The 26186-nt window shown below is 37.3% G+C and overlaps 1 protein-coding gene across 1 annotated transcript; it reads left to right on the forward strand.

Moving 5' to 3' along the window:
• On the forward strand, positions 1-25868 carry TDRD1 (tudor domain containing 1). Its single transcript, XM_068399027.1, has 24 exons — positions 1-34; positions 1423-1493; positions 1691-1838; positions 2269-2374; positions 3549-3609; positions 5242-5346; positions 5705-5887; positions 6531-6677; positions 7653-7824; positions 9391-9474; positions 9897-10073; positions 11297-11404; positions 12848-13018; positions 14438-14686; positions 18147-18269; positions 19401-19511; positions 19708-19878; positions 20990-21235; positions 21741-21857; positions 22074-22184; positions 23362-23529; positions 23860-24081; positions 24258-24304; positions 25776-25868. The coding sequence occupies exons 1-24, from the start codon at positions 1-3 to the stop codon at positions 25866-25868; spliced, it is 3225 nt and encodes a 1074-aa protein (XP_068255128.1).
• Positions 25869-26186: the final 318 nt, after the last annotated feature.

Raw genomic sequence — 26186 nt, forward strand, 5'->3', positions numbered from 1 at the left:
ATGATGGTGGAACCGCTTCGCATAAAGAACAAAGGTAATAAAGTTGTAGGTGGAGGTTAAAGCAGCAGAATGACAAGTGCCAACTGCCTGTTGAAAAGCTATCAGTTTCGAGGCTGAATTTTTGAAATCTCTAACAAAAATCAGTATTTTGTGAACAAACAGTACAGGTTTCTTTTTGCCAAGTGTAGAAACAGTACAGAACAAGTGCAATAAAAGAGACACTTTGTCCAAAGCTTGACAAAGGTCTCTTGACTTTGTTCTTCTGTAATTGTGTATATGCTTGATTATTGATAAACAACATCAGTATGAGTATGGCTTATAAATACAACTAACTCCTAATTATCCAAACTTGTGTGGCCTGGAATGTCTTAGATAATTGAAAAAAGAGGATAATTGGAGTACTAGGGAATTTGGCGCAGATACGTGCAGTGGGAGTTGGAGTTCCTTCATCAATGTTTCTTGCCTTTGTCAGTGCCTCAGTACTGTCTGATCTGTGTTCTCTTTTACTCCAAATGGTGGTAAGACTTGATTCTGGGAGTTCTGCGATAGTTTGGTATGCAGCCCTCTTGGGTCTGGAGTGTTCATGAAATTTGATTTCATGTTAGGCAGGAGTTTTAGTTTAGGCAAAGTTTACAAGATTAACTTGCTTCCAGGTGGGGAAAAAAGGCCACGTAAGCTTTATGTTGCCTCGATGCAGAACTTGGGCTAATAAGCCTACCAAACGGGAACAAGCTCAGAATAACATGTGCAGTCTACAACTGAAACAAATTTGTTGTAGGTAAATGAGTTGCCTGTTTATAAAAACATAGTTGCTAGGATATTGGTATGCAGACTTAGCTGACTGTTTGTCTTGTAAGAGTTGTTTGGTAATAAACTCATTGGAAAGGCCACAAGGCTTATAAGGCGCTCATTGGAAATTCAAAATCTCTTGTTTCAGAGTATTTTGTTTCTGAATACTTTTTGAAGTGACAAAACTATGCATAAGTGTAACCTTAACATAGACCACATGTTCAATAGTATTGAAAGAAACTTTGTACTGTCTCAGCTACTGTAAAATTGCCTATTGTGAATTTCTGCCCTATGGATATCAGAAATTATGTACTTTCTTTTGTTCGTACTGAACAACTTTAATTGAAACAAATTTATGGATGGAGGACATTAAAACTTACATCGAGTGATAAGCACAGAGCGGTAAAATTATTGCTTTAATAATACCACTGATGGTGAGTTTGAATAAACGTAGTATCAGTGATAACAAGAAGTGACTTCCAGAGTGTGTCATGGTCCTAGCATCCGCATTTGCTCAAATGCGCTAGCGGAATAATAGGAGTAGATGAGAGCCTTGTGTCTTCCTGCAAATACTCCATAACGCTGGCATGCACAGGCGTTGTTAATCAGACCCCTTTGCAAATCTTCTTCTAGGAAGTTCCATGGAAGGCGGAACTGGTAGAGGGAACTTGCAGTTGACAGCTGCAGCTGGTGAAGGAAATACCGTGAGTTACTGCACTTCATAGTTGCCTTTAATATTCTGAGCATTTCTAGATAGCAGAAATGATCAGCATATATTGCTCTTTCTAGAACTTTGACATTTTTACTCTCTTTTGTTGTCACATTTTGGTATATTAGAATATTTCTACCCTAATGGACGGCTTGTTTCTGGTAAGAATCACCTAAAATTTTTCTTCCACAGGTATCACATTCTGATGTGATTCATGAGAAGCTGAATGAATTGCAATATTCCCCTGAAAATGTTTTCTCTATTGGCTATGATAAGAATCTCTTTAGTTCATTAATATCACCCCATCAAACGAGGACTTGCCATCATTGTGGTCTGAGTGGTAAGTCCCTATTGTACTGTAGTCTGTGATGCAGAGTATATTTAGCAGTGAAACCGGATCAGAAGGTTTGCTTAGAAATGTCTTAAAATGGATGTATATTTGCATCTCTCAGATGCAAGTATAGTGACTATTCAGAATGTAGTTGGAGTTATGGATCTGATAAACAGAAGAGAGCATCTCCTTAATGAAAAATCCTTGGGGTTTTTTTTTCCTCCTTAAATATAGAAGACATTTGGGATATCTGGGGCAGTAATGTCTCATGGCTGTATGTGAATACAAATACTTATTTGTATGTGCTTAGAAGTGTAGTGGAACAGTCTTGTAAAGCAGTTATTAAACAATAGATGAATTCTGTATCTTAACAGCTGTTGTCTCTTCTGATATAGATGTTTCTCTCTGACTTTTTTCTTTTTTTTTTTTTTTTTTTTAGGATCCCTCAGATGTTCACAATGCAAGCAAATCTACTATTGTTCTGCGGATTGTCAGAAGAAAGATTGGCGAGCACATAGTGTTGTATGTGAGCCAATTAAACAGAAGTAAGTTTGATAAAAGTTTCGCCAAATAATCTTTACAGAAAGACAATATCCCTCCCAACACAACTTAAATGACCATGTAAAGGCACTGTTACAGTAAAATATGTTGCTTATTCTTCGACTAGTACTGTATTATCTCATACTTGTCAGAAAGCTCAGCTCTGCTGCTTTAGAAGGGTGACTTGAAAGATATTGTTGGAGTTCTTGAGGTGTTCTGTAGTGTGATTTAAAGCAAAAGCATTATTTTTACTTGTGTCAGAACTATGTGAGCGTGCAGTAAGAGTACCAGCTTATCACATGACTTTGTTATTGCTGTTGATGATGTAGGGAAGGGAGGAGAAATGAGACTGTGCTTTTCAGCAGTGGCATGGTTAATGGATTGCATTTAAGAGACTCTGAAGAGGCACCCTTTGAATCCAAGTGTAGCCTCAGTGAATTTCATGGATATTTTATCTCTGATGAGCGCAGCTGCAATTAGAATACCAGACCATTCTCAGCCAGGCCATTCTCTAGCTGCTCATTATTGCATTTTGACATGCTAGTTTAGATGCTCAAGAGATCACTCCCTAATCTGTTTCAATTAAAGGAAGCATCATTAGGTTAGGATACAGTACAAATTGACTGGTTGGCTTTGGAACAATTTAGGGGAGTGATCTGAGTGTTTAAGCCGGTAGTTTCTAGCAAGAGGTGATGACTGCAGTTCAGTGAATCTGCAACCAGGTGTCCATAATCAAGTTTACAAGAGAGATTTTTTTTTTTTTCACAAGTTTTCCTACAGTGACTGAATGGGGGGGGGACAAGGGGACAATCTGGCATATATGTTATCTGAATATGACTTATGTATTCAACTGAAATAGCAACATCTCTTCTTTTGCAATTTTATAGTTCTTAAGGTTTGCTTGGGACTACAGTGTTGGCAGAACTCTACAACAACATTCTCCATTTTAATCAAAGTTAAATTAATTTTTGTTGATGGTATCGGGAAAAACACACTAAGTGTTGCATGACAGGGAACTAACAAATTTACCATTCTGCGTTTTCTTGGAGGAGGAATAAGGGTTGACAAAAAACACGTACTATGAAGACAGCCTTTTTGTTTTATTTGCAAGTGGGTGTTATGAATGCTACTTGTCTGTCTTTGGTTCCTCAAAATTAACACATTTTTCTTCGATTACAGTGTAAGTAATAACAATGGAGGCAAGTTACCTGCTAAAAGTGAGAAGGGAGTTTGTCTTAAGGTATAGAATACGATTTTCACTATGTCTTGAATGGGTCTGCTTAGTTTAACCTGTACAGGAAAGGAACAAATTCCAAATATTATAATCTACTCCTTTTAGAAAGATTAGTACTTCAAATCAAAAGTTACTGGGAGAAGCATTCAAAAAATGGGTTATTTCTAGAACCCTTAGCAACACTATCAGACAACTTGTTTTTTGTTTGAAAAAGTTAAAAATCAAGGCATGTATGGTGTTGCTAGAGAAATATTTTAGGAAGGAAACAGATGTGGCTTGTCCAATTTGGAAAAATTCTGGTGTCTTCTTGTTTTCCGTGTAGATCATGAACTGATGCTTGGAGCCTTGTAAATTATTTGAGAAATACATTTAATGTAGTGTTGCATAGTAACAGATGCAGATAAGTTTTTGTTTCTTTGCTGTAGCAGGAATTAAACGTGATGCAGTTCTCCTTTGTAATGTTTTGAAGCCTCTCTTGATCTTACTTTCAGCCAAACATTTCTTGTAGTCTTCCTATGAACTCCTCTGCAGGAGATCGTTTTGCTGTCTTCATTATTTATATTTATGAAAGTGAGTAAGTGTGTGTACCTCCAACTAGCCTCATGTTTGCACTGTACAAGAAAACTCCTTTGTCATACACTTCTTTGAAGTAGATCATTCGTCTGGTTAACTTTTGGAAAGAATTTAGAAAGGAGGCTTCATTTTGGGTCATGAGACTTCTGTTAGTTCATCCGTTCATCTGTTAGTTCACAGCTTTCTGCTGTGTGTACTTGTGACTGTGTTATAGCAAAACTGATCAACTGATAGTGAGGGACCTTTAAATCGAGAGGCCACACAATATGAATAAACAATTTGTAGCAAATTTATTTTGAAATAACGGAAGGCTTTGTTTTTCCCTGGTTCTTTTGAACCTTGAGCAAGTTCTGCAGAAGGAAGAGAGCTTATATTGCATATTGAACAATCTTTAATGTATTTTGCATTTTATTTATTTGTATTTAATGTATTTTGTACTGTGAGATGTGTTTTTATGGAAAATGTTCTAGAAGGATCTTTGTTGCAAGTAAACAATGAATTTGGCAGTTATAACAGTAATCTCAGTCATCATGCGTTGTCTGCAGTATGTGAGTCCAAACGTAAAAGAGGTTTTCCCTAAGAGTGCACATAAGACTGTTTTTATAATGTTTTTAGGATGTCACAGGCACAGATGGTGTGCATTAGGCAGGTTACACTAAATATTTAGACTTTAAAAAAATGGATGTCTGTGGTTAAAGCAGTAGCTATAACCTACTCTGGTGTTAAGGCTACAAGGAAGCAGGTGGAATTAAATTCCTCTTATGAGAGCATCACAAGCAGGAAATACAGCTGAGTTGTACTGTAGAACATGTGTGAAAGGAAGAGGTGAATGTCTGAGATTTCAGCACGTGTTTTCCATTGTCTGTTCAGTATATCTCTGTGATAATGGTTTAAGTTATTTTCAAGAGTAATACAAAGTCTGTGAGACTTCTTATTGAAAGTCAACAAAAGCACTTTTCTTATATGCTTCTTGAAATGATAAAAAGTTCTGTTTTCGTTTGTTACTACAAGGAGCTACAGCTGAACAACTCCAGTTTAAACATAACTTGTAGCTGTTTTGAATAGGGTAATTCAACTTCTGTGGATTCCCTCCAGACAGAGGAACACATCAAGAAAATAATGCTTTCAGATCTCCAGACTCTAGGGATCAAAACAGCTATGGAAGTACAGGTACTTTTATTTTGGGAGAAACCTACGGTGCTTTGTTAGGTTGCATTTGAAGCTCTGTTAAGCAAATATAGCTGCGTGTCACCTCAGCGCTTTTTCTCATTTTGCTCACATGTAAAATTTCTTTATTTTGGTAAAGATGACTAAATGCAGGTGGGGGCAGGGGGTGTAAGTGAGGAAGGTTATTTCTGTGAAGGTGAATATCGCTGGGTTTGTTCCCTGCAGTTACTGCTAGATTCAAAACAAAAGAACAAAATCAGGTATAGGTTGAAATGCATTTATTGAAATGAACACTAGTACTGAATAATATACTGTGGGTTGCTCTTGCATAATTATCATCTACTATGGCTTTTCTCTTTAGGGTACAGTAACAGAGTTCAAGAGTCCAAGTGAATTTTATATACAGATGAGTTCTCCAGAAGTTTTAGACCAGATCAGTAAACTTTCTGTGAAACTGCAAGACTGTTATGCTAACGCAGTTATTCAAGAGCAATATATTGCTATCAAAGGGGAAGTCTGCGTTGCAAGGTGTTCTTTGAATCAGGTAACGTCTGATTGTTCATAAAATAGCCATTTGGTGTGGAGCTCATTGTGTTTTGCTTTTATGTCTCTACCAGTGAAGGCTGCTAATTAGAGATCAGTTTATTGTGATGGAATTGTGGTAGTAACTAGTTTTATAACATCTGGAACTCAAATATAAGGTACTGATTTTTTTTTTCCTCCTCTAAAAAGTTAACTTCTATGTGTTTGTGTACTTCAGCCTGGTAGGTGCTGCTTGTCCTACTGTTGCTTGAAGGCTGTGTGTGTTCTTAGCAAATTTAAACTACTGTAGTTAGAATGGTTTGGAATATGACTCTGCTTATTTAAGGAAGTTATTCTTACTTGATTTCTTACCTGACTTTTCTGGTTGCAATTCTGCAGCCACATCTAGTTCCTGTTTCCCTTCCCACCTGTTTTTTTTGTATTTCTTCCCCTTCTCCTCCACTGTTAGCAGATTCTTGATTTACTGTACGGTAGCCAATATCCACAGGAGTAGAATTTTATGTTCACAGCAGTCAACACTACAGTAAGTTGTGTTCATTTGAGTCATGTCAGAATTGGTCAGTGCCTTTGTTGATAAACGAACCCGATGAAGTAAAGCAAAATATGTTGTGTTCTTACTAAGATGATTGTTTATTCCTACACAGACCTGGAATAGAGCACTGGTAAAAGATGTGCATATATTGCAAAAGAAAGCACAAGTATTCTATATAGATTATGGAACTGAAGAAAATATTCCACTCTCCTGCATTAAAGCTCTGCACAAAGACATTGAACTATTGTTTCCTCCATGTGTGAGTTCCATTTTCCTAACAGTAGCTATTTTAAATGAATGTCTCTGAAATGAGTGTAATTTGTGTCTCAGTGTAACTGTCATTATCACAGTACTTTGTGTTCAGTGAACGTGATGCATGAAAACTGCTATACTACACTAAGGTTCACCTTCTGAAATGTTCCCTAGCTATTCCATAGGAGTGAGGAAGGCCACCTGGCTTGTTCTTCCTAGTCCCAGAGTTCTTGGGTTCTGAGCTGATTAAAAAAACAATAAAAAAACAAAAAAAAACCCCTGCAGGGTGGTTAGGCCTGCATGTCCCATATACGCCAGAGGACAGTAGCGGAAACATTCTGCCTGTGTATTCTAATCTGGACACATGCAGTAGTGAAAAAATCTCTTGTAGTTTGGGCAAACTTTGTTTGGAGTAAAAACAGCTGTTGGTCTGAGTTCCTTGCTATACTATGTGAATTTCTTCCATTACAAAATAGATGTTCTAGCTTTAATCTGCGAGTTAAACTAGTAGGTTTAACTATGCACAAAGAAGAACAGAGAAGCATTCTTTAAACCAGGGACAACTATGACTAGCAGCTGTTGGAATAGTCTTTCATAGCGTGTTCACGTGCCTTTCTTCTGGGTCCATACAAGATTTTGAGCGCTGTTTGAATCTTGGTGTAAAGCCCCCAATGTCTGCTGAGGGCAAGTTAGAACATGCACCTGTGGTCGGATGTAATGTGTGATACAACCATGCCTTACATAAGACAGCATAAACACTGGGAGAATCAGAGGAAATGTAGTTTACAGTTTGAACTTAATTTCCTAGTTCTTAACTCTCTTATAAAGAAGTTAGTTGAATTGATAGCGCTTCAAATTCCAACAGCAGCTTTTAACTTTCATATGCAAGATGCTATTTCTGAGCACCTTAATTATTTAGTTGCTTTTTCTACAGGGCAAACAACCCCTTATCCCCTCTTGTTCTAATTGTAATTCTTTCCAGGCCATTAAGTGTTCCTTTGCTAATTATGATCTCAAAGAAAAAGGATGGAATGAAGGCATCGCCAGCTTTGCTTCCCAGCTCATGGGAAAGCACTGTTCAGTAACTGTTGTTGATGTATTACAGGAGGAAATGATGTTGAGTTTTGCTGTAGATGTTGTTCTTCCAGATTTTGGTAAGTACTTGCTAGTGTAGGGAAAAAAAAACCAACAGAATTGATAAGTCTTTCATGTTCATGTTCACTTTCCCTCCCCCTACCCATGCCCAATACCTTTAAGAGGAGAGTTTTTTCTTTTGCTTTCCTCACTCTTGTCACTCTCCCAACTTGTCCTCCCCTTTTTTTTTTTTTTCAAATTTCTTTTACTTCACCTTTCCATTATAGAGGTCATGTAAAATGTCTGTACCTGAAATACCTTGTTATGCTTGATAACCTTAAATTTTAGTAAGGTTACTTTTCCAGTAGAATTGTAATAAATTCAGTGTTTTCTGGATTATCTTGTTCATTTTTTTTTTTAATAGGTGCATGCAAATTTTGGACCTTGTTGTCCTTTTTATCTCATGCATTTTTAACTCTTTAAAAATGATAGTATCAATTTCTAGTTCCACTAAGGGTTTTACCAGCTTTTGTTATATTTTGCACATGCTCACTAAACAAGTATCCCAAAGAAAGCGCAACCACTGCATGCTGTTGTATCTAGTTGGAGAAATCTAAGGATGTTTATATTTCTAACTTAGCAAGCCTCAGTAGAGAGAGACAAGCAGAGCACCTGACCTCTGAGGAGTCTGAATTCAGATTTTCAGTAGAGCTGAGGGGGTGGCTTTGATTGTGGAACCAGATCAATAGAGAGAAGGTGTGCCTGTTATCATTACTTGGAGGGCTATTTTTTTTTTTCTGTCTGCACAGCAAAACCAATACAGTGCTAAGAGCATATTCTTTCCATTGATAAGCAGCCCACAGAAACTTTGAAGGAAGTAATGGTTGATCCTTTTAGCTTGCTAAAATTCCTGATGTGCTTAAAGCTTGTCTCAGTGTCATAGTCCCTGCAATCTATAAAATAATGGTTCACCTTAGTCCTGTGTAAATTCAACTGATGTAGGGTTGTGCTGGGCATAGTTCACATTTGGTTGCTTTATAGCACTCTAATGGCAAAGCAATAAAACTTGCCAGACTCTTGGAGAGAAAAATCACAGAAATCTCACTGCATTCATGAACTGTTGCATGCATCTATTCCATGACCTTACAAGCAACTTAAACAATCTGTATTCAGGTTTTTAGTTGAAAATTGTATTGAAAGCTTGGAGTACTGCTTCATGCATCAGAAATGGAATATGTAATAGCTAAGAAACTCAAGATTTGTTTGTAAGTCTTGGTAACTCATTGCACACTCAGTGTTGCAAATACGGAGGTAAGTTGTGAATCCTTGTGTGAAAAGCTGTAATCAGTTTTTCAGCCAACAGTCTTTAGTGACTACGAGTAAGTGTTGATTGCTACTGCTTTGCTCATTTTATTTAGTCAGACAGTCTTGGAGCTGTGAATGTCTTCAGAAAACTCAACTACTTGAGTGACTCTGAAACTACTTTTATTTTACACTCTAAGCATATTAATTGCTCAACAAATAAGTAGAACATGCTCACCTTGTGGTAGGGATGTAGGTCAGGCTCAGAAGGAGCTTCTGAAATAAAACTAAATGATGACTATCTTGTATGGTAAGTTACTTTGTTTCTTACATCTGTATTTTAGGACACTGCCTAAATAAAGTACCTTTAGAAACAAGGTCTGATATAACTCCAGGAAGTAATGCCAAAGGAGCAGACTCTGCAAGAGGTAAGCAAGCAAATCAAACTTCTTAGTAAGAGATGGAAAAAACTTGGGGAATTTTAAGACCTCCTGTGTCGCATGATACTCTGAATGTAGTAAATATTATAGCTGTTCACTACCATCACCTGCTTAAAAACATTGGCTAGTGGAGCTTCCTTCAATTCACTAGTGACGGTAGCACAAATACTTTCTGATAGTATAAAGTACATGTTTAGTGATGATTATGTGAGCATTGATTTCATGGATAATATGATGGGAGCCTTCCAAGTCCAAAGAATCAGCAAAAAGAATAAACTGCTTCAGTGTGTCTAAATTTTGTAGTTTAATTTAGCGTAGTTTTTAAGTCTCTGAATGCTGGCTGGTGAGGTTGCACATTTCAAAGTCATCTAGCTTTTGATCACTAACTTTTTTTTTTTTTAAACATACAGTGTCAGAAAACCATTCTAAGGAAAGTAAAGAAAAAATGCCTGAAGATAAAGAATTTCTTCACTGTGCTAATTCAGTTGCAGAGTGTGTCTCTGTATGTATCGGAGATACATTTTCTGGTGTAGTTTCCAGCATTGAAAATCCAGAAATCTTTTTCTGTCAACAGATACACAGTGCCCGTAAGTGATGTGTTGAAAATGGGATATAAGATACACAGTATGTCATTTTTCTCTTCACTGGAGAGTGGCTGGAGGGAGGCGTTGCTGGTATTGTAGTTCAACCTGAAATGGTGATTCCCTGTAGCATTAGGCCATGCCTCAGTCAGTTAAGAGCCATGGTGTTGTAGAAGGTGTTTTTGGCAGCGTTAGCTGTTAATATCACTTACTAACCTGTAAGGTGATAATTTGTGGGCAGTCTGAGTAGTGCAAAGTAAAAAGGTGGTGTGGCATGGATTTTACCAATCTGAAGTCAATTTGTACCACAAATATTTAATGTTAAATATGTTCTCTCGTGTTCCAGAAATGCGTGCGAGTTTCTAATTACTTTGTTTATTCCTGTGATGCTTTGTGGCTTTACCACTGGAGGGAAGTGTTTCCTTATAGGCTGGGTGTGTGGACTGAACTTCTTTGTTACATAGTGTGGGAGGAATATCGGAGTATGAGAAGGCCAGAAAATAGTGCCCAAACCCTGCTTTGGTGTCTTCTGATATGGTAAAACATAAGACTGTAAGTAACACTATAGCGGTCCAGAGTGCTAGGCGGCAGGGACTTCGGTGCATCTCCCACAGTGCCCATAAAAAGATGTCTAGGGAGAATAAGAGCAGAGTAAGTTTGTGGGATGTGTCCTCGTAGTGCTGTCCGAGCCAGCGTTTGGTTTTTATTTCAGCTAAAAGGGCTTTTGCAGCTGGATGTGATCTGGTGTTTCTCCTACCGTGGATTTCTCTTCTCTGTACTTGTGCAGCCTTTGAATTCTGGGTAGACTCACAGCATAGCGTGTCCTTTGGCAAGAAGTGACACTCATCATCTGCCTGTTGTGTTCCTTGGGTTCTTTCTAGCATGTCAAGCTGTCTTCCTTGGGTTCTTTCTAGCATGCCTCCACTAGCTTGGTTTCAATTCCTCCTGGCTTCAGTTTTGTTCCTGTGTTGAAAAAAAAGTCTGTGACTGGTTTTCCCTGTCCGTTCTCCTTACCACTGTGATTCCTCAGACTCACGTGAGGACTCTCTTCAATCTTATGATTAAAGAGTCCTAGTCTCATCATTATTTTGGTATTATGTTAAACATTATGTGAAATAATTTCCATTATACTAGAAAGTGTTCTTCTAGACTTTGAACTTAAGATCTGTGTACTTTTGTAATAATTACAAGACAGTATATGTTCCAAAACCTATGTATTTTAACATCAGGTCAACTTGCTGAGCTTCAAGTGTCTCTTAATGAACATTGTGACAAATTGCCCAGTAATCCAGCTTTCCGTCCTGCTACTGGAAATAAGTGCTGCGCCCAGTTCACAGGTAAAAACGGAGGGAAAATACGGCTCTTAATTTATGTCACTTTATTACAAAAAATAAACACATTTTATAATTATGTTTAGAAATGTTTCATATAGAGTTTATTTTATTTGTTTTAGCTATGGATAGCATTTGGTAGTGATTTTAAAAAATTATTAATAGCAGATGATGACATCTATAAAACACTAGTTTAAAAAAGACCATAAAATGGTCCCTTCATTGAGCAAACTCTTAACACTGGGTTCATTTTTGTATAAAGGAACTTTTTAAGAGACCGTGAAGAAATTTTGTCTTTTATATGCTAGTGCGCACTATTTCCTATGACTGGAAATAAATATAGACTTGAAATTTTAGACCCCAAAAAAGGGACAGAAGAAATGGGATTTTATGTAACGATGCTGCTCTGATAGACGACTTCTCATATGTTATTTAGCCAAGACCTGGTAGTCCTGAATTGTATGTTAATAACTTAGTTTCCACCTGACAGTTATCTCTGGTGTTAAGTATCTACAAGTCTCATGACAAAATTGAATCTTGCCTAAACATAGACTAGTATTCTGCATAAAGCAGTGTTTTGTACTAGGAATTTGTAAGTCTATATGAAAGAAATACCTTTTATTTATTAGAATCTGAAGTCCTGTTTGCCTGAGTGCAGTAGGATGAAGATGAATCGCTTTTCCTCAAAGATCATTCTCCTTTTCATCCAGCTTTTAACAAGAAAAAAAGAACTCCACACATTGCTGTTCTTATGCCTTTTTTCTGGTCAGAAATGTTGCTGCTATAACTTCTTCATGTGACTGATAAACATTCCGGGTCATTTGTTTCTTTCACTTTCCTGTGGTTTTGCTGCTTTGAGTAAATTAGCTGTGGGACTGAACAGATAAGCTGAAATAAACGCTTTTTTGCACATTCAGAAAAAGCTAGTACTGCCAATAAGCTGTCTTGGCATTTGAATGGGCACTGGTTTCAGGTGCCTAGGTAGGAAAAGCTATCAGTTCAGTACCTCAGATGTCTTGATAAACTTGAGTAAGCTTGTATTTCTATTTCTCAAATCATTTAATTGAATTAAAATACTTTAAATTATTAGATCTATTGTGTGGCCTTTGAATTGCATGTCATTGTGGTCAGCTGAGATACTGTTTGCTGTTTGTTTAAATGTATTGAACTTAAGCACTACATCCACATAATGTAGTCAATTCTTTGTTGCAATATGTATTTGTGAGAGGGAGGTCTTTATGGAAACAATGAGTTTGCAACACTCAACTCACACAAGGGGTGATGGTGGTAAATGTTACATCCATAAGGGTGTTGTGAAGGTTTGTGTGAACTGTAATGCTGCTGGTTTATGTTGAGATTAACATATCTTTATATTGATCTGCCCAAAAAACCATTCTGTTCTCAGAAGTTAAAAGAAAGTACAATGAACATCTGTATGTTCCTTTCTAGCAGACAATCTTTGGTATCGTGCTGCTGTTCTGGCATATGTTTCTGAAGATACTGTTTTGGTAAGCTATATAGATTATGGTAATTTTGAAGTTCTTCCACTGACTAGACTTCGTCCTATGATTCCAAGATTAATGGACTTGCCAGCTCAAGCCATAAGATGTACCTTGGCAGGTATGAAATAAATGATAAGCTGTTTCAAACTGGATAGAGGCAAAATAAGTGGGGTTAGATAACAATCACATCTGTAGTAGCTTATATTGAAATATGAGGAAGGGTGGAGATAACAGCGTTATTTCCAGAGTTCTTAATTGTTGTGGCATATCTACAAAACGTGACAAATCTTTCCTAATGTACCCGGTGAACTGCAGTTGTATGTTTGGAAAACTTGTGTTATGTTAACATGCATGTTAGGTTTTGCATGTGCTTTTGTTCTAAGCAAAATCCGGTCACCTGCTGGATTTCTGGAATGCTTCAATCTGTTGTGGTTCTAACACTGCAGGGGAAGGTAAAATTTCATTTTATATATTGAAGTTCAGAATGGTATCTGTCCCTCTCCCATGGGGCAGATCTAGTGAAACTACTGGTAGAATCCTCTCCGTAGGCTTGTGAAATCTGTCAAGCTGGAAAGGACTTTGATACTTTGTAGTTCATCCTTCTGTCTCAAGACAGGATCATAATTCGTTGGTTTTGACATACTTGTTTAACCTGCTGTTGGAAATTGTTTTTCTCTGTTTCCATCACTATGCAAGGTAGTCCACCCCTTTTCTTCAGTATCCTTCCTTTAGACTACTTTATGTCTATCCTTCCTTTACAATACTTGATATTTAACCTGCTTTTCAAATGTTTTGGTAAAGTTAAGAGCAGCATTCTAGCTTTTTACTTTGGAGGAGAACATAAAACTGCTTCACTTGTATGTAGAGGTGAACCAATGCATATTGAATGTGACCTAAAGAAATCTTTTTTCTGGGGTAAATCATGATGCCTATATCTGCTAATGAGTGTTCTAGGACTAAGGAAGGTACTAAACACAGCATGGACACAAAAAAGTGATCAGATAAGATGTTTCCTGAGTAGAGTCAAGGATTACTGCTGCATAAAATATATCTTTCTGGAAGGCAACTTCTGCCAATCTGTTACTATAAAGTTCTGGTTATAACTTTCATTTTAGAAATAAATTTAGTAGCATAAAGAGTAAACGTTTAAGGAGGAAGCAGCTTATAGTAGCAGATACATTGGCCAAGAGTTGGTTAATGTTGTTCAAAACTATAGGTTGTATTCATGAGACCCAAAGACTGACACTCCTTAGACATTCATACTAAGGAAGTATTAAATCTGAATTTGTGCTTCTCTTTGTGTAACAGACTAGTTGTACGTGATCTTTTTCAGATCTTTATTAAATCCAAGTACTACAAAAGTTCAGAATTTAAATAATTGGGTTTGGAATCTTGTTACAAGCATGAGGAGTGGGGGTGAGTTACTTGGTATATCTGCTGCTTAATCTATTGCTTTGAACAGTGTTGTTATACCTTTCTACATATTGTTGAGACTTGGACTGTCCTCAGAACCTTTCCATGCTATGTGACTTTCTAGGTGTAAAGCCACCATTAGGAGCCTGGACCACAAAAGCTATTTCTTTTATGAAACAACTGGTGAAAGACAAAGTGTTCACAGTAAAAGTAGTGGATAAAGAGAGTTACAGATGTGTGGTGGAGCTTGTAGATGAATCAGTTATTCCAGTAATAAATATATCGAGCCAGCTCATAGAGGAAGGCTGTGCAGCTGAGGAGTCAAGGATGACCTTACCAGCAATCAGAATGAATAATGTTAAGCAAGCAAACGGTGAGTACGAGCACATCCTGCTGAACTAGCATTATTTAACCACCTACTAGAGTGAGTACAAAGAATGCAAGTTCTTAACTGGTAAGAACTTTCCAGTCTGGCTCATGAAGTCTAGCCTTCACAGCTCTGAAGTTTAGCCACGGCAACTTTGCTATGAAGAAACTGTGCGTTTGCTTGTGTGTCTATATATATATATATATACACGTGTGTGTGTGTGTATATGTGTGTGTGTGTGTGTATATATGTGTGTGTGCATACATAAAGAAGTTGTAATTGCTTAATTTTGGAAGACCATACTAGTATTTCACTTTCTCCAGTTAGAAGTGTTACAATTTCCAGTTGAAGTAGGATATGACTAGTTAGTACCGGCTTGTTCTTATGCCCTTGTCCTTCAGCTCAAATAGTATTTCATCTACATTGTCCTATATTTTACACCTAAACCCACATGTTTAGTCCTTGAAAATTTGTTTGACTGCAGTAGGCTATACAACTTCAAGGCTATGCCAAAATTGCCTTTTTTGCATTTAGTGACCAAAGCTTCAATTTGAGAGACTTGCAAATGCTATGTCAGATTTCTTTCTATTGTGGGAAGATTCCTAGCTTCTCTCATATAAAGGATTTTAAGCCCCTCTTTTCCATCCTGTGTCTGGTAAAACTATATATTCTTTCCTGATCCATCTGTACTGAAAACTGGGGGAAGTCTTTTTGTCGAGGCTATGGCCAAATCCCTTAATTTTGATCTTCTTCACTAGATGCCTCGTGGCCAGGACATGGGATTGTTCAGCCTGGAGAAGAGAAGGCTCTGGGGAGACATTATTGCAGCCTTTCAGTACTTAAAGGGGGTTTATAGGAAAGATGGGGACAAACTTTTTAGCAGGGCCTGTTGCAATAGGACAAGGGGTAATGGTTTTAAACTAAAAGAGGGTAGATTTAGACTAGATATAAGGAAGAAACTTTTTACAATGAGGGTGGTGGAAACACTGGAACAGGTTGCCCAGAGAGGTGGTAGATGCCCCATCCCTGGAAACATTCAAGGTCAGGTTGGACGGGGCTCTGAGCAACCTGATCTAGTTGAAGATGTCCCTGCTCACTGCAGGGGGGTTGGACTAGATGGCCTTTAAAGGTCCCCTCCAACCCAAACCATTCTATGATCTTTGTTCAGAAGGGTAAGGAATCTTGTATAAAATTCAAATGAACAGAAACTTTCATGGTTATATCCAAATACATTTTGATCTATGGGCGTTGTCCTGGACCTGTTTTATGCTACTGAGGTTTCTTGGTTACTTCTCATCTTTTTTTAATTTCTCACACCAAGTAGGAGCTTTTGAATGCAGGTTCTAAATAGATGTCCTGGTTTGGCCCAAACCAGGCCAATTAGTCTTAGAGAAACCAAGGTCACTGCTAAATTCCTCACTGCTTACGAGTGAAGAGCCAAAGGGGGGTCGCAGCTGCAGGGGGGAGCAGACAGGGCAGGTGACCCAAGATTGACCAACGAGGTATTCCATCCCACACACGTCATTCTCACTTTCCTATTTATCACTAACCCACTGCCTCCTGGAGGTGGGGCCCAGGAGGGAGGGGCCGTCCTGTCTCCCACTGATTGGTACCAGCTTTGCCAATTTTCCAGTTAAAAGCCTGCAGGTGTGATGGCAGGGAGAGCTATTGCATTTTGCCCTCTGCCCGTGCTGGGTGGAGCTATTGCATTTTCCCCTCTGCCCGTGCTGGGGGGAGGTACTGCATTTTCCCCTCTGCCTGTGCTGGGGGAGTAACTCTGCCTGAGGAGGATTTCCAAGCTCTCAGTCTTGGCTTTGTATATATTTGTATATATTTGTATATATTTGTATATATTTGATTATTTCTATTATTATTGTTATTATACTCTTTTTTCATTATTATAGTTTATTAAAACTGTTTTAACTTTTCAACCCATAAGTCTCTCTCCCTTTTCCCTTTCCCTTAGGGGGGGCGGGGAGAGGGTTAACAGAGAGCATCTGCCACCTGGTTAATAGCCAGCCCAGCTTTAAACCGTGACAATAGATTATCAACTTTTGTCTGAAGTGTTTTAAAATTTGTGCTTTTTATATTGGAATATGAACAGATACATTTCTCTGTCAACTTGCAAAATAGTTTTTCATTAATGTGTTTGCTTTATTTAAACTTAATGATTAAATCTGTGATTGCTGGATGCAGCATGGTATAGAGTAGATTTTAATTAACTTTCAAGAAATTAAGAAACAGTGTTTCTTTTTGGTTTAGAGGACTAAGAAGAAATCTCACCATGACATGAAAGAATAAACAATTATATTTCACAGTTGTTAAGCATCCTAAAGCTTTCTCTAAACTTTGAGCCATTTATTAATTTTTATTTTTCTAGTCAATCTTTCTTCCTCTGGACTGGAAAATTCAACCAGCTTCTACTGCTTTGAGCATATTTCTCAAAATATGCCAGCTATGCTTTTCCCTTTCCAGTATGGATCTGGCAGTTGCTTACAGTGTGAAGTATTGTCTTGGAATACAGTCTTGCATTCCACTGAAAATAAAGAAGACTTGAGAGCCTGTTTAGATTTTTTTTTTTTTTTTTTTTTGGGGGGGGGGCATTGTTCTGTGTTGGTGGTTTTTTTTTTTTTCTTTGCCTGTTGGCAATATGACTTCCTAAAGTAATCTACTGTCAGACACAATACTGGGCAGATGGAACAGCATCTCAGCGTGGCCATCCTTGAAGCTCAAAACTTTCTTAAGCTTCGTTTTCAGAAAAAAAACCAAACACTTAGAACTGGAAAGGTCTACCAAAGTCAGAGGCCAGCCACTTGGACTCAAGTCTTAAAAAGGCTGACAGTATTTCTGCATGCTGCTGCCTGCCACAAGCTGTAACAAACGTAACAGCTATGAAAAATACAGGAAGACTTAATAATATGCTAATGGAGGAAATGATGGCTTCTCCAGTGTACCATAATGTAGTTTTCATATGATCTATTCTACAACTTGTGTTAAATAATAAGCTTCTTTCAGGTACTTGACTATAATGTACAGTGCAAATTTCTGCAACCAGTCTTTCTGTTATCTTCTTGTTCTTTCTCCTCTTTAGACCATTTCCAGTACTTTCGGTGACAGCTGCTTCCTCCTTCCATGCCTCTTAGCCTTTTTCCCAGGAACCAAGGTTCCCCAGAGTCCCTCTTGCTCAGGGTACTGCCACCTAGTCTGGGCCTCTTTGTGTGATTACTCTTCCCTGCTCATCTATGGCTTGCCCTTCTCAGTAGTGATGAAAGACATTAAGCAACTGGCACATTTCTCTTACTTGCTTTTATTCTGCAAAGAGGCTCTCACTGGTAATTAGTCTGTTGGATTATTTATAACAAGAAATTTGAGGGCCTGAATAAGAGTTGAGGAAATGTAATTTTTTTTCCTGTAAAAATTATTTTAATTTTTCTTCCTTTATGTCTTTCTTCTCTTTTCTCTCTAGGGGACAAAATGAACAAAAGAATTTGCAAGTGGAATAAATTAACTCTTAAACAAACAGTAGATGTCGTAGTGTGTGCGCTGTACAGTCCTGGAGAGTTCTACTGTCAGATTTCAAGTAACAGTGGTAAGTTTATTCAGCTTTTTTCTTTCTGCTAGTTTCTTTGCTTCCTGGTTTGTCATTTGTTATAATTCTGATGCATTAGTGTTTCAAGTGAGCTTATAGCACCAAGGCTTACCTCTGAGGTTTTTTATCTAAGCATACAAGTGGAATGATGAAGAAATTGGATCGTGGTATGTAGTGACTCTGAGATTGAAATCTGAAAATGTTGAAGGTAAGCAGTTGAATAAAATTTAATCTAAGAATGTACAGAAAAGTGGAAAGAGCTACCATAACCTAGGCAAAGGGTATCTAAACAGAAGATAGCAAGTAAGAGACACGTCCCCTGTGCCTCTACAATATTTAGTGGAGCTCTCTCCTAGTACTCTGTCCTGTTCTAATTTATAAAAAATTAAGATTCAAAAGAGAGGAAAAAAAATCATGAAAATGAAAAACCGCAGCTTTTGAGACTTGAGTTGCTCTTGGATAAGCTCAAAAAAAAAATCTTGTTCCTCTATTGCATGTATAAAGACTTCTGATAGCCACTGGCTTTTTAACCTACTAGAGAAAGAGCATGATGAAATTCAGTGTCTGGAAGTGGAAGCTAATTGTATTCAAACCAAAAATATAGGGCAGATCTTAAAAAGTGAGGGAAGTTTGTTCCTTGACTTATCTAGGGATGGTATATATTCTTCGTGGCTTATCGCCTATAAAACATGACTGAATTCCTCCCTAAAAGTGATGTTACAGAGCAGGCTAAAGGACTTCATATAAAATATAAATAAGCAAGCAGGATGAGATCCCGTAATCTGTCGTATGCACTGGCTGAACTAGGTAATTCCCATGGTGTTATCTGGCTGTAAAGTATACTTTAGATTTTGGGGTGAAGTTGGATTAGTAGGAAGAATTACTGGTTATTTTGCTATCATACTGAACTAATTTGTCGGTAAATATCAGCTATTGAACCTCTTCCTGGTAATAAGTCTGTCTAGTAAGTTAAAGAGTTAACTCAGTGTCAACAGCTCTTTTTTTGTGAAATTCTAATATTCACGGAAATCTCAAGTTTTTTATAAATAAGGTATACATTGAACAGTATTGATAAAGTTCAAGTCAGCTTATTTTGTTGATCTCATCTTTTTTTTTTTTCCTAATTTTCAGAGTTACGTGCTCTAAAATTACTTAATAAATCATTGTCTGAATACTGTCGGAAAACTCCACCAAATATTTTTAAGCCTGAAAATGGAGAACCTTGTTGTGCTTTTTTCTCTGGTAAGTAACAGACTAAAATATTTTTGTTATTTAAAGGGTGAACATAAAGCAAGGAAAAAAATAAAATTGCATATCTGAGAGTTTGCATTGGTGGACGATAGCAAAGAATTTGATATATTTACTAAAATATAAATGCTGGTAAACTTACTAAATGTGAAGTATTTTTTTTTTTAATTTTTAAAATTTTTAAAATTAGGTGATGGTAAGTGGTACCGTGCTTTGGTGCAAAATGTTACTTCAGATGGAACTGTTAAAGTATGCTTTGTGGACTATGGAAATGTTGAGGAAGTACCACTGGATAAAATACGGCACATCTCATCCTCATTCCTAAACCTTCCATTTCAAGGAATTAGATGCTGGCTCTCAGGTGGATCTTCTTATTGATTCTTTCTCTTGTAAGAGCTATTGCATTTAGAGACTTGCTGCTTTGGGGGAGGGAGGTGATGACAGGGTATACTTCACAGAAGTCTGGTTTTGGATTTTTTTTTTTTTGTTGGTTGCTGTTGTTTGGTTTTTTAGTTGTTTTAGTTTGGTTTTATGTTTGTTTGTTTTAAATAATAAATGTCTGTGGTGCCTCCAGCCTCTGGGAATTGGGGGAACTGTTGTTTTAGCCTTACTACACAGCAGACTGGTATTTAACAGAAAGATGGTGGCTCTTCCCTGAGCTCCTGACAGTGCTGTGGAGTGATCTGCATGGAGGTTACTTACTGATTCACCAGTCAAAGGGAACTTGTCACTTAGTTCTGCTTCATTTGTAGTGCTTACCAGCTTTTGGTTGCTGCCTTGCTAGGATTAAATGTGCTTTTGTGCAACTTAATTATTTTTCAAAATTTTTGCAGGCAAAAGGAGTTCATCTGTCTTTTTGAAGCAAGTTGGCCTTTCAGTTCTCTGTAGGGATGTTTCATTTGATTCCTGCAGAGTTTGGCATCATACTGCTGTTTCTCAGTTTTCTACCAATTCTCTGCCTCTTCCTTTTCCACACCAAATCACTCAAAATTCTACAGAATTATTCTTTCTTTCTAATGTAGTCTACTTGGTTTAAAAATAAAAAATGTGGAAACAGGAAAAAGCTCAAAACCACATTTTGTCAAGGTGTCTTCTGCTGGGTTATTTTTGTCTCTTAAAACACACTGTTTTTCTGGTCCTTTGATAAAAAGGCTATATTAAACTGATTCATAAACAATCTTAACAGTGTTGTTTGTGCTAAGGCACAAGGATTTACTTGGTAGAATATCATCAAATGTAGAAAACAAAACTTGGGAGTCCTGAGGAAATGTGTTCTTTAAGAAGAAAGGAGGAAAAAGGAGACCAGTTAACAGGATGAAGTACAATGTGTGTCCCTAAGGTAGTAAAAGTAGCCTTGGTATTTTGAGTTGTGCTTTGGGGGGAAAAAAAAAAAAGGAATTTTTTAAAGGAAAACATAATATTGAAGAAAGTCACTTAATGGAGATATTTTGAAGAGTTCTCCTACTTCCTAGGTATAAAGCCTGGTAATAGCAAATGGATTCCAGAAGCTACAGCAAGATTTCATATGTACGCTGCAGGGATAAAGCTTCAAGCCAGAGTAACTTCCCTTTCAAAAGATGGGGCAGGTGTAGAGCTTATTGACAATTCCACAGGTCATCCAAAAGTGATCAATGAGGTACTAACTTCTGAAAAATTGGCTGTAAAGGAAGTTCTACAAGATAAAAATAGCTTTCCAAACAACTCCATTGACAAAAAAGGTAATTCAATTAATGTTAACGTTTAGATTGAACAAGAATTTTCAGTATTTCATACTTAAACTGTGATCTTGCTGTATGAATACAAGTAATATCAATAAAAAACATGCATAATCTTGATTATATTGTCAGTTTTTACAGTTAAACACAAGCTGCCCTGCAGGTGGCATTAGAGACATAAGGAGAAAGATAAAAATCATTGGGTTTATCTTAAATGAATGCTATTTGAATATTTGACAGTAGAGAATTACAAATCTGCTATGACTGAAGCTTCCCATGTTTACTTTTCAATATCTTATTTTTCTGATGTGTTTGTTACTTCAGATACTTTTAGATGCTAATAGATTATGAACAGCAAATTAAGCAAGAGTTATCTTGGTTTAGATTTCTCTTCTTGAAGTGAAAACATGAAGTTATCTCTAAAATTCAAAAAGATATTCTGTAACAGTTACTTATGTGTGTGCTTGGAGGAAAGTGGTACACTGCATTTTCTTACTGTTTCTATTAGAAACCTCACTTGGGCGCTGGAAGTCGATTGAATTGGCTATAGATGAAACCATATCTGTCTGTGTAACAGAAGTTGTAAGCCCAGATTTGTTCTATGCTGTACCAGTTCAAAGTAAAGGTAAGAAAAAGTGTTCACTGTTCCTAACATCAGTAAGTCACTGTTGCAAACTAATTAATAAAATGAATGCCTATAGCGAACTGAACCATGTGCAAATGTAGCTCAGACAGTAGGAAAATATAAAAAATCCCAAAGATGGGAGCAGGGGAGCTTAAAAGTTAAGTGTGCTCTTCATTATACCCAAATGTGGTTAGTTAACAAATGTTATTTCTGTAGATCAAGAGAAGCTACATCGACAGTTGATTGAACTAGAAGGCTATTGTAAATCTTGCAAGAACCAGCCCTTCAAACCAAAACTGGGGGAAGCCTGTTGTGCCAGGTTTTCAGGTGAGGCAATCGTTTATTCTTATATTTCCTTGACCAGTGTAAAACACAACTTTCATTTTTGCTTTAGAAAAAGGAAAAATGCCAACTTTAAAGTGCTTAAGGATCTCTTAATTCTGTTACAAAGGATAGCCTGGCTGCATCTTTAGGGCAAAGAAACCATCTGACCGTCCAGGAGAGATTATAAAGAATAGGTTGTGCACTGCAGAATGTATGCATCTTTAAGAGGAAAGAAAGCTAGTTACTGTTTAAACTGAAATTTGTTTGTTTCTGAGTCACGGGGGCATGAAATTCATGGCAGAGCAATAGTGCACTTGCGTCTATATGGACCCGCTTCTGGTTTGTGGGTGCCTGGGTGGTTTTTTTGCTGTTACTTTGTGTGAGCATGGGGTGGTGACACTGGCTATGACAACTGATCATCCAGCTTTGTCAGCCTAACAAGCTCTCCAGGCTTAGCAAACTGTTATTCAAGTCAAAGGTATTCTTAACGGTGAGGGAACTTAATTTATTGTCTTAGTCTTTCAGAAGAGGGGGTACTCTGCTGATATATTAGCTCAATATTTAAAAAAAAAAACAAAACCCAAAAGTAGTGTTGACTCATAAATATGAAATGTTGACTGCATGTGGATTGTTACAGGAGATCTGGCTAAGTGCTGAAACTGAACTTCGGTGCTAGATCAGATAACAGCTCATGGAAAACAGGATAGATTAATTAAAAAAATACTAGGCAGACCACAAGAGTATACCTAAGTATTTGACAGTTGGTTTTAACTTCCACTGATTTTTGTTGTTGTTGTTTATGCCTCTTCAGGATAATTGAGGAAAAATGATTTTTCTTTTTTTCTTTTTAATTTTGGTTATGTTTTGAGAGGGAATATGTGTTGGAAGACAAAGGTAAGGAGCTAGAAATACAGTGTGCAGGCATCCTTAAAACAGTATTGTAGTAAAAATCTTATCTATAATTTGAGCAAAAATCTGCAAGCAACACTTACATCCTTATGAATACAGCAATCAGAAACTATTCCCTTGTTCTGTGGGCTTGCTTCTTGTCAAGTGGCCTTTTGTATATACTAGAGTATTTAAAAAATCCTGGAAAACTGTAGAGATTCTTCTTCTTGGGGTAAGCTGTGTTTATAAGATGGTACTTCACATGTGATTCTTCTTGTCCCAATCTTTTCAGGTGATGGCCATTGGTACAGAGCTCTTGTTCTAAAAGCTTCTCAGTCTGTAGTGGAAGTACTATACGCAGACTATGGGAACACAGAAACTTTGCCACTTTCAAAGGTCCTGCCGATCACTGATTCGTACTTAAAGCTGCCTTTTCAGACAATTACATGTTCACTTGCAGGTAAAAAAATGCCAAAACCCCAAAGCAACCAAAAAAACCACCCCCAAAAAACCCTGACTGGTTGTCTTGAACATTATAAATCTGTACCTATTCTGATGATAGTGTTCATTCCTTAATACTGGTAAACATCATGATGATCTGCTGAAGTAGTATACTGGTTTTAGGAAGTATGGATTTGGTTAATTATCTGTAGAGTCTAAGCTATTTATATTAGGAAAATTTAGCATCATATTTTCAAAAACAGTGGGAGCATTATGTGTAAGATTACAGTCATATCATAAAGGATTTCTTTATAAAAAAACCTTTATTGTACTTTTTTTTTCTCCCCAGGAATAGAGAAAGCTGAGTGGTCTCCATTATTACTTGACAAGTTGAAAGAAATGTTATTGAATAAATATGTCACAATTACAGTGAAAGGGATTAATGGAAATGTTAATTTAGTAACAGTGGAGAAACTTAGTGAAAATGGTAGTGTGAATGTAGCTGACAAACTGGTAATGGAAGGTTTGGTCAAGTCCTGCAGTGCTGAAAACTTACATACTGAACATCGAGGTACATACTTTCACTTTATTACTTCAGATTACTTACTTTCAAGAACTGTGGGCACGTGGGATGCCTAAAGTGACTTTTCCTTCCAAATGTCTTGGAGAATTCCACACATCACCCCTTAAATTAGGCAATCAATGTCCATGTGTATTTTGCTCACTCACTTGCTTTGTTTTTTGTAGGCAGTGGAGGTGAGACCAAATGCTGCTGCACAGAACTAAAAATGCAAGTAAGATTCGGTCCAAGCAATACTCGCTTTATGTTTCCAGTATTTGTAAGAAGCCCTGTGTGGGAGGGAAATGGGAGTAGGGAGATAATAGCTAACTGAAACATTGAAGATACACAAAGTGAGTTATCCCAACACTTCTCAGTTTGTTTTGTACGTTGTAATAATTAGAGCACCCTGAAACTGAAGGAGGATAGTGTATAGATCACACAGACTTCATTAGTCTATGTTTTGCCACACATACAGCTCTCTTTTTCCGCCAACCCCCCCAGACTATGAAGCCTCCAGAGTGTTACTTTTGTCTGTTGTTTAAAGGTAGTTGTGGTGTTTTGCATAAACTGTGTAATTTGGACAAAGGGCAGCTGGATTTTTTTCAGTAATATGGCTGTGGATACAACCTGGCAGACAGCTGCACGTGTAAGAAAATTCTTACAATGTGTATTTCAGGTAGCAGAGATTACTACTAATATGTGCCACAGTTTCAGTCATGAAACTAGGGTGGAGAATCTGAGTTCAGTAGAATACTGGAATTTGTAACAGTGTTTGCCAGTTGCAAGATTTTTTTTTTTTCTTTTGGAAAAAAATGAAGTCTCTCTCACAGATATGGCATATTCCTGTAATTTTTGAAAGCTTTCTGGTTCTAAGCTTTCTCATTTTTTATTTTAACTTAGGCTATTTATGAAAAATTAGAACTTTAGATTACTAGAAGTAACTTAAAGTATACCAGAATAGATGTCTCAGCCTTTCTCAAAGTGAGGATCTTTGTCAGAGGAATGAGCAAAATTTTGAATTTTGAAGACAGAAACCCCTTTCAAGGGTGGTTCAAACTTCCCCCTCTCTCCCCAGCCAGAGGCAGCAAGGTCAAAAGCAAAAATATGCACGGTGATTTTTTTGGAGGGTAGGAAAAGAGCATTTCTGTTCAGACCTTTACTGCTTCAGAGTGAGTGTAGTTACCAGCAGTTGAGTGGCAGAAAGGCGGTAAAACTCTGCTCTTCTGAATGTAGTTGACTTCTGTGTCCCACTGTAGGCTGTTGAACCTCCTTTTCCCTTTCCCCTCTGTGTCTCTGATCTTCCAGCTTGATCTAGCTCATGTCTTTTCTGACTTCAGTTACGTCACTTCCTGTTTTCTGGCATCCTGCCTTACTTGGATAAGTCTGGCTCAAAGGAAACAGACATGTATGAATAACCAAATTTAAGATCCCAGTCTCGGTCCTAATTTGAGTATTTCATCAGTTCGGTTCAAGCAAGTTACTTCTTCAGGGGGGAAAAAAAAAGAAGGGGACAGGGGGAAGTCAGCTACAATTCTGATGGCTTTTTCCTCCCCCCAGAAGATTTTACAGCAGAAAGGGACTGTATATTTATCGAACTAGTATGGGACTTAGTTGAGTTTGTAGTTCTAGGATCTACCCTGATCTGAAATTAGCAATTTAAAAAAAGAATCATATATTTCTAATTCTTTGTGCTTGTTCCACAGCTTAAAAAGCATGAACAGATCCTACTCTTCCTTTTAAACAAGTATGGAAGTCCAGATGGATTCACTGAAATGAAAAAACTGTTGAGCCACTAAATCTCTGACATGTGCCGTTTCATTTGTATGTATACCAGCTTGCTGCAGTTCCTTTTTTGGAAGAGCAAGTGTATTCATCAGCTTAAAAATGAGAGTTACTTTGGAGAAATTCTGCTGTTTAAGTACCTGTATTTAGCGGTATGCTTGGATTGTTATTGTTGAAATAAGTATGTAACTTGAAGGATTTCAAACCTGCAAGCTAAATTTTCTGTTCTGTTTTTGTTTTATACCACTGTGTGCTGCTAAGCTTTTTTGCTTTTATTTTGCTGTTGAATGCACATAACTTTATGGAATGGCCATTGCATTGTGAGTCTATTC

This window comes from Nyctibius grandis, chromosome 4, assembly GCF_013368605.1.
Source record: "Nyctibius grandis isolate bNycGra1 chromosome 4, bNycGra1.pri, whole genome shotgun sequence".
NCBI lineage: Eukaryota > Metazoa > Chordata > Aves > Nyctibiiformes > Nyctibiidae > Nyctibius > Nyctibius grandis.

What these genes read in the sequence shown, in the direction of transcription:
- TDRD1 (XM_068399027.1), top strand. Translation starts at nt 1, where the DNA reads ATGATGGTGGAACCGCTTCGCATAAAGAACAAAG. An exon ending in CCATCATTGTGGTCTGAGTG is followed by an intron (nt 1,839 to 2,268) that starts GTAAGTCCCTAT and finishes TTTTTTTTTTAG; the next exon opens with GATCCCTCAGATGTTCACAA. An exon ending in TCAACAGATACACAGTGCCC is followed by an intron (nt 10,074 to 11,296) that starts GTAAGTGATGTG and finishes TTTTAACATCAG; the next exon opens with GTCAACTTGCTGAGCTTCAA.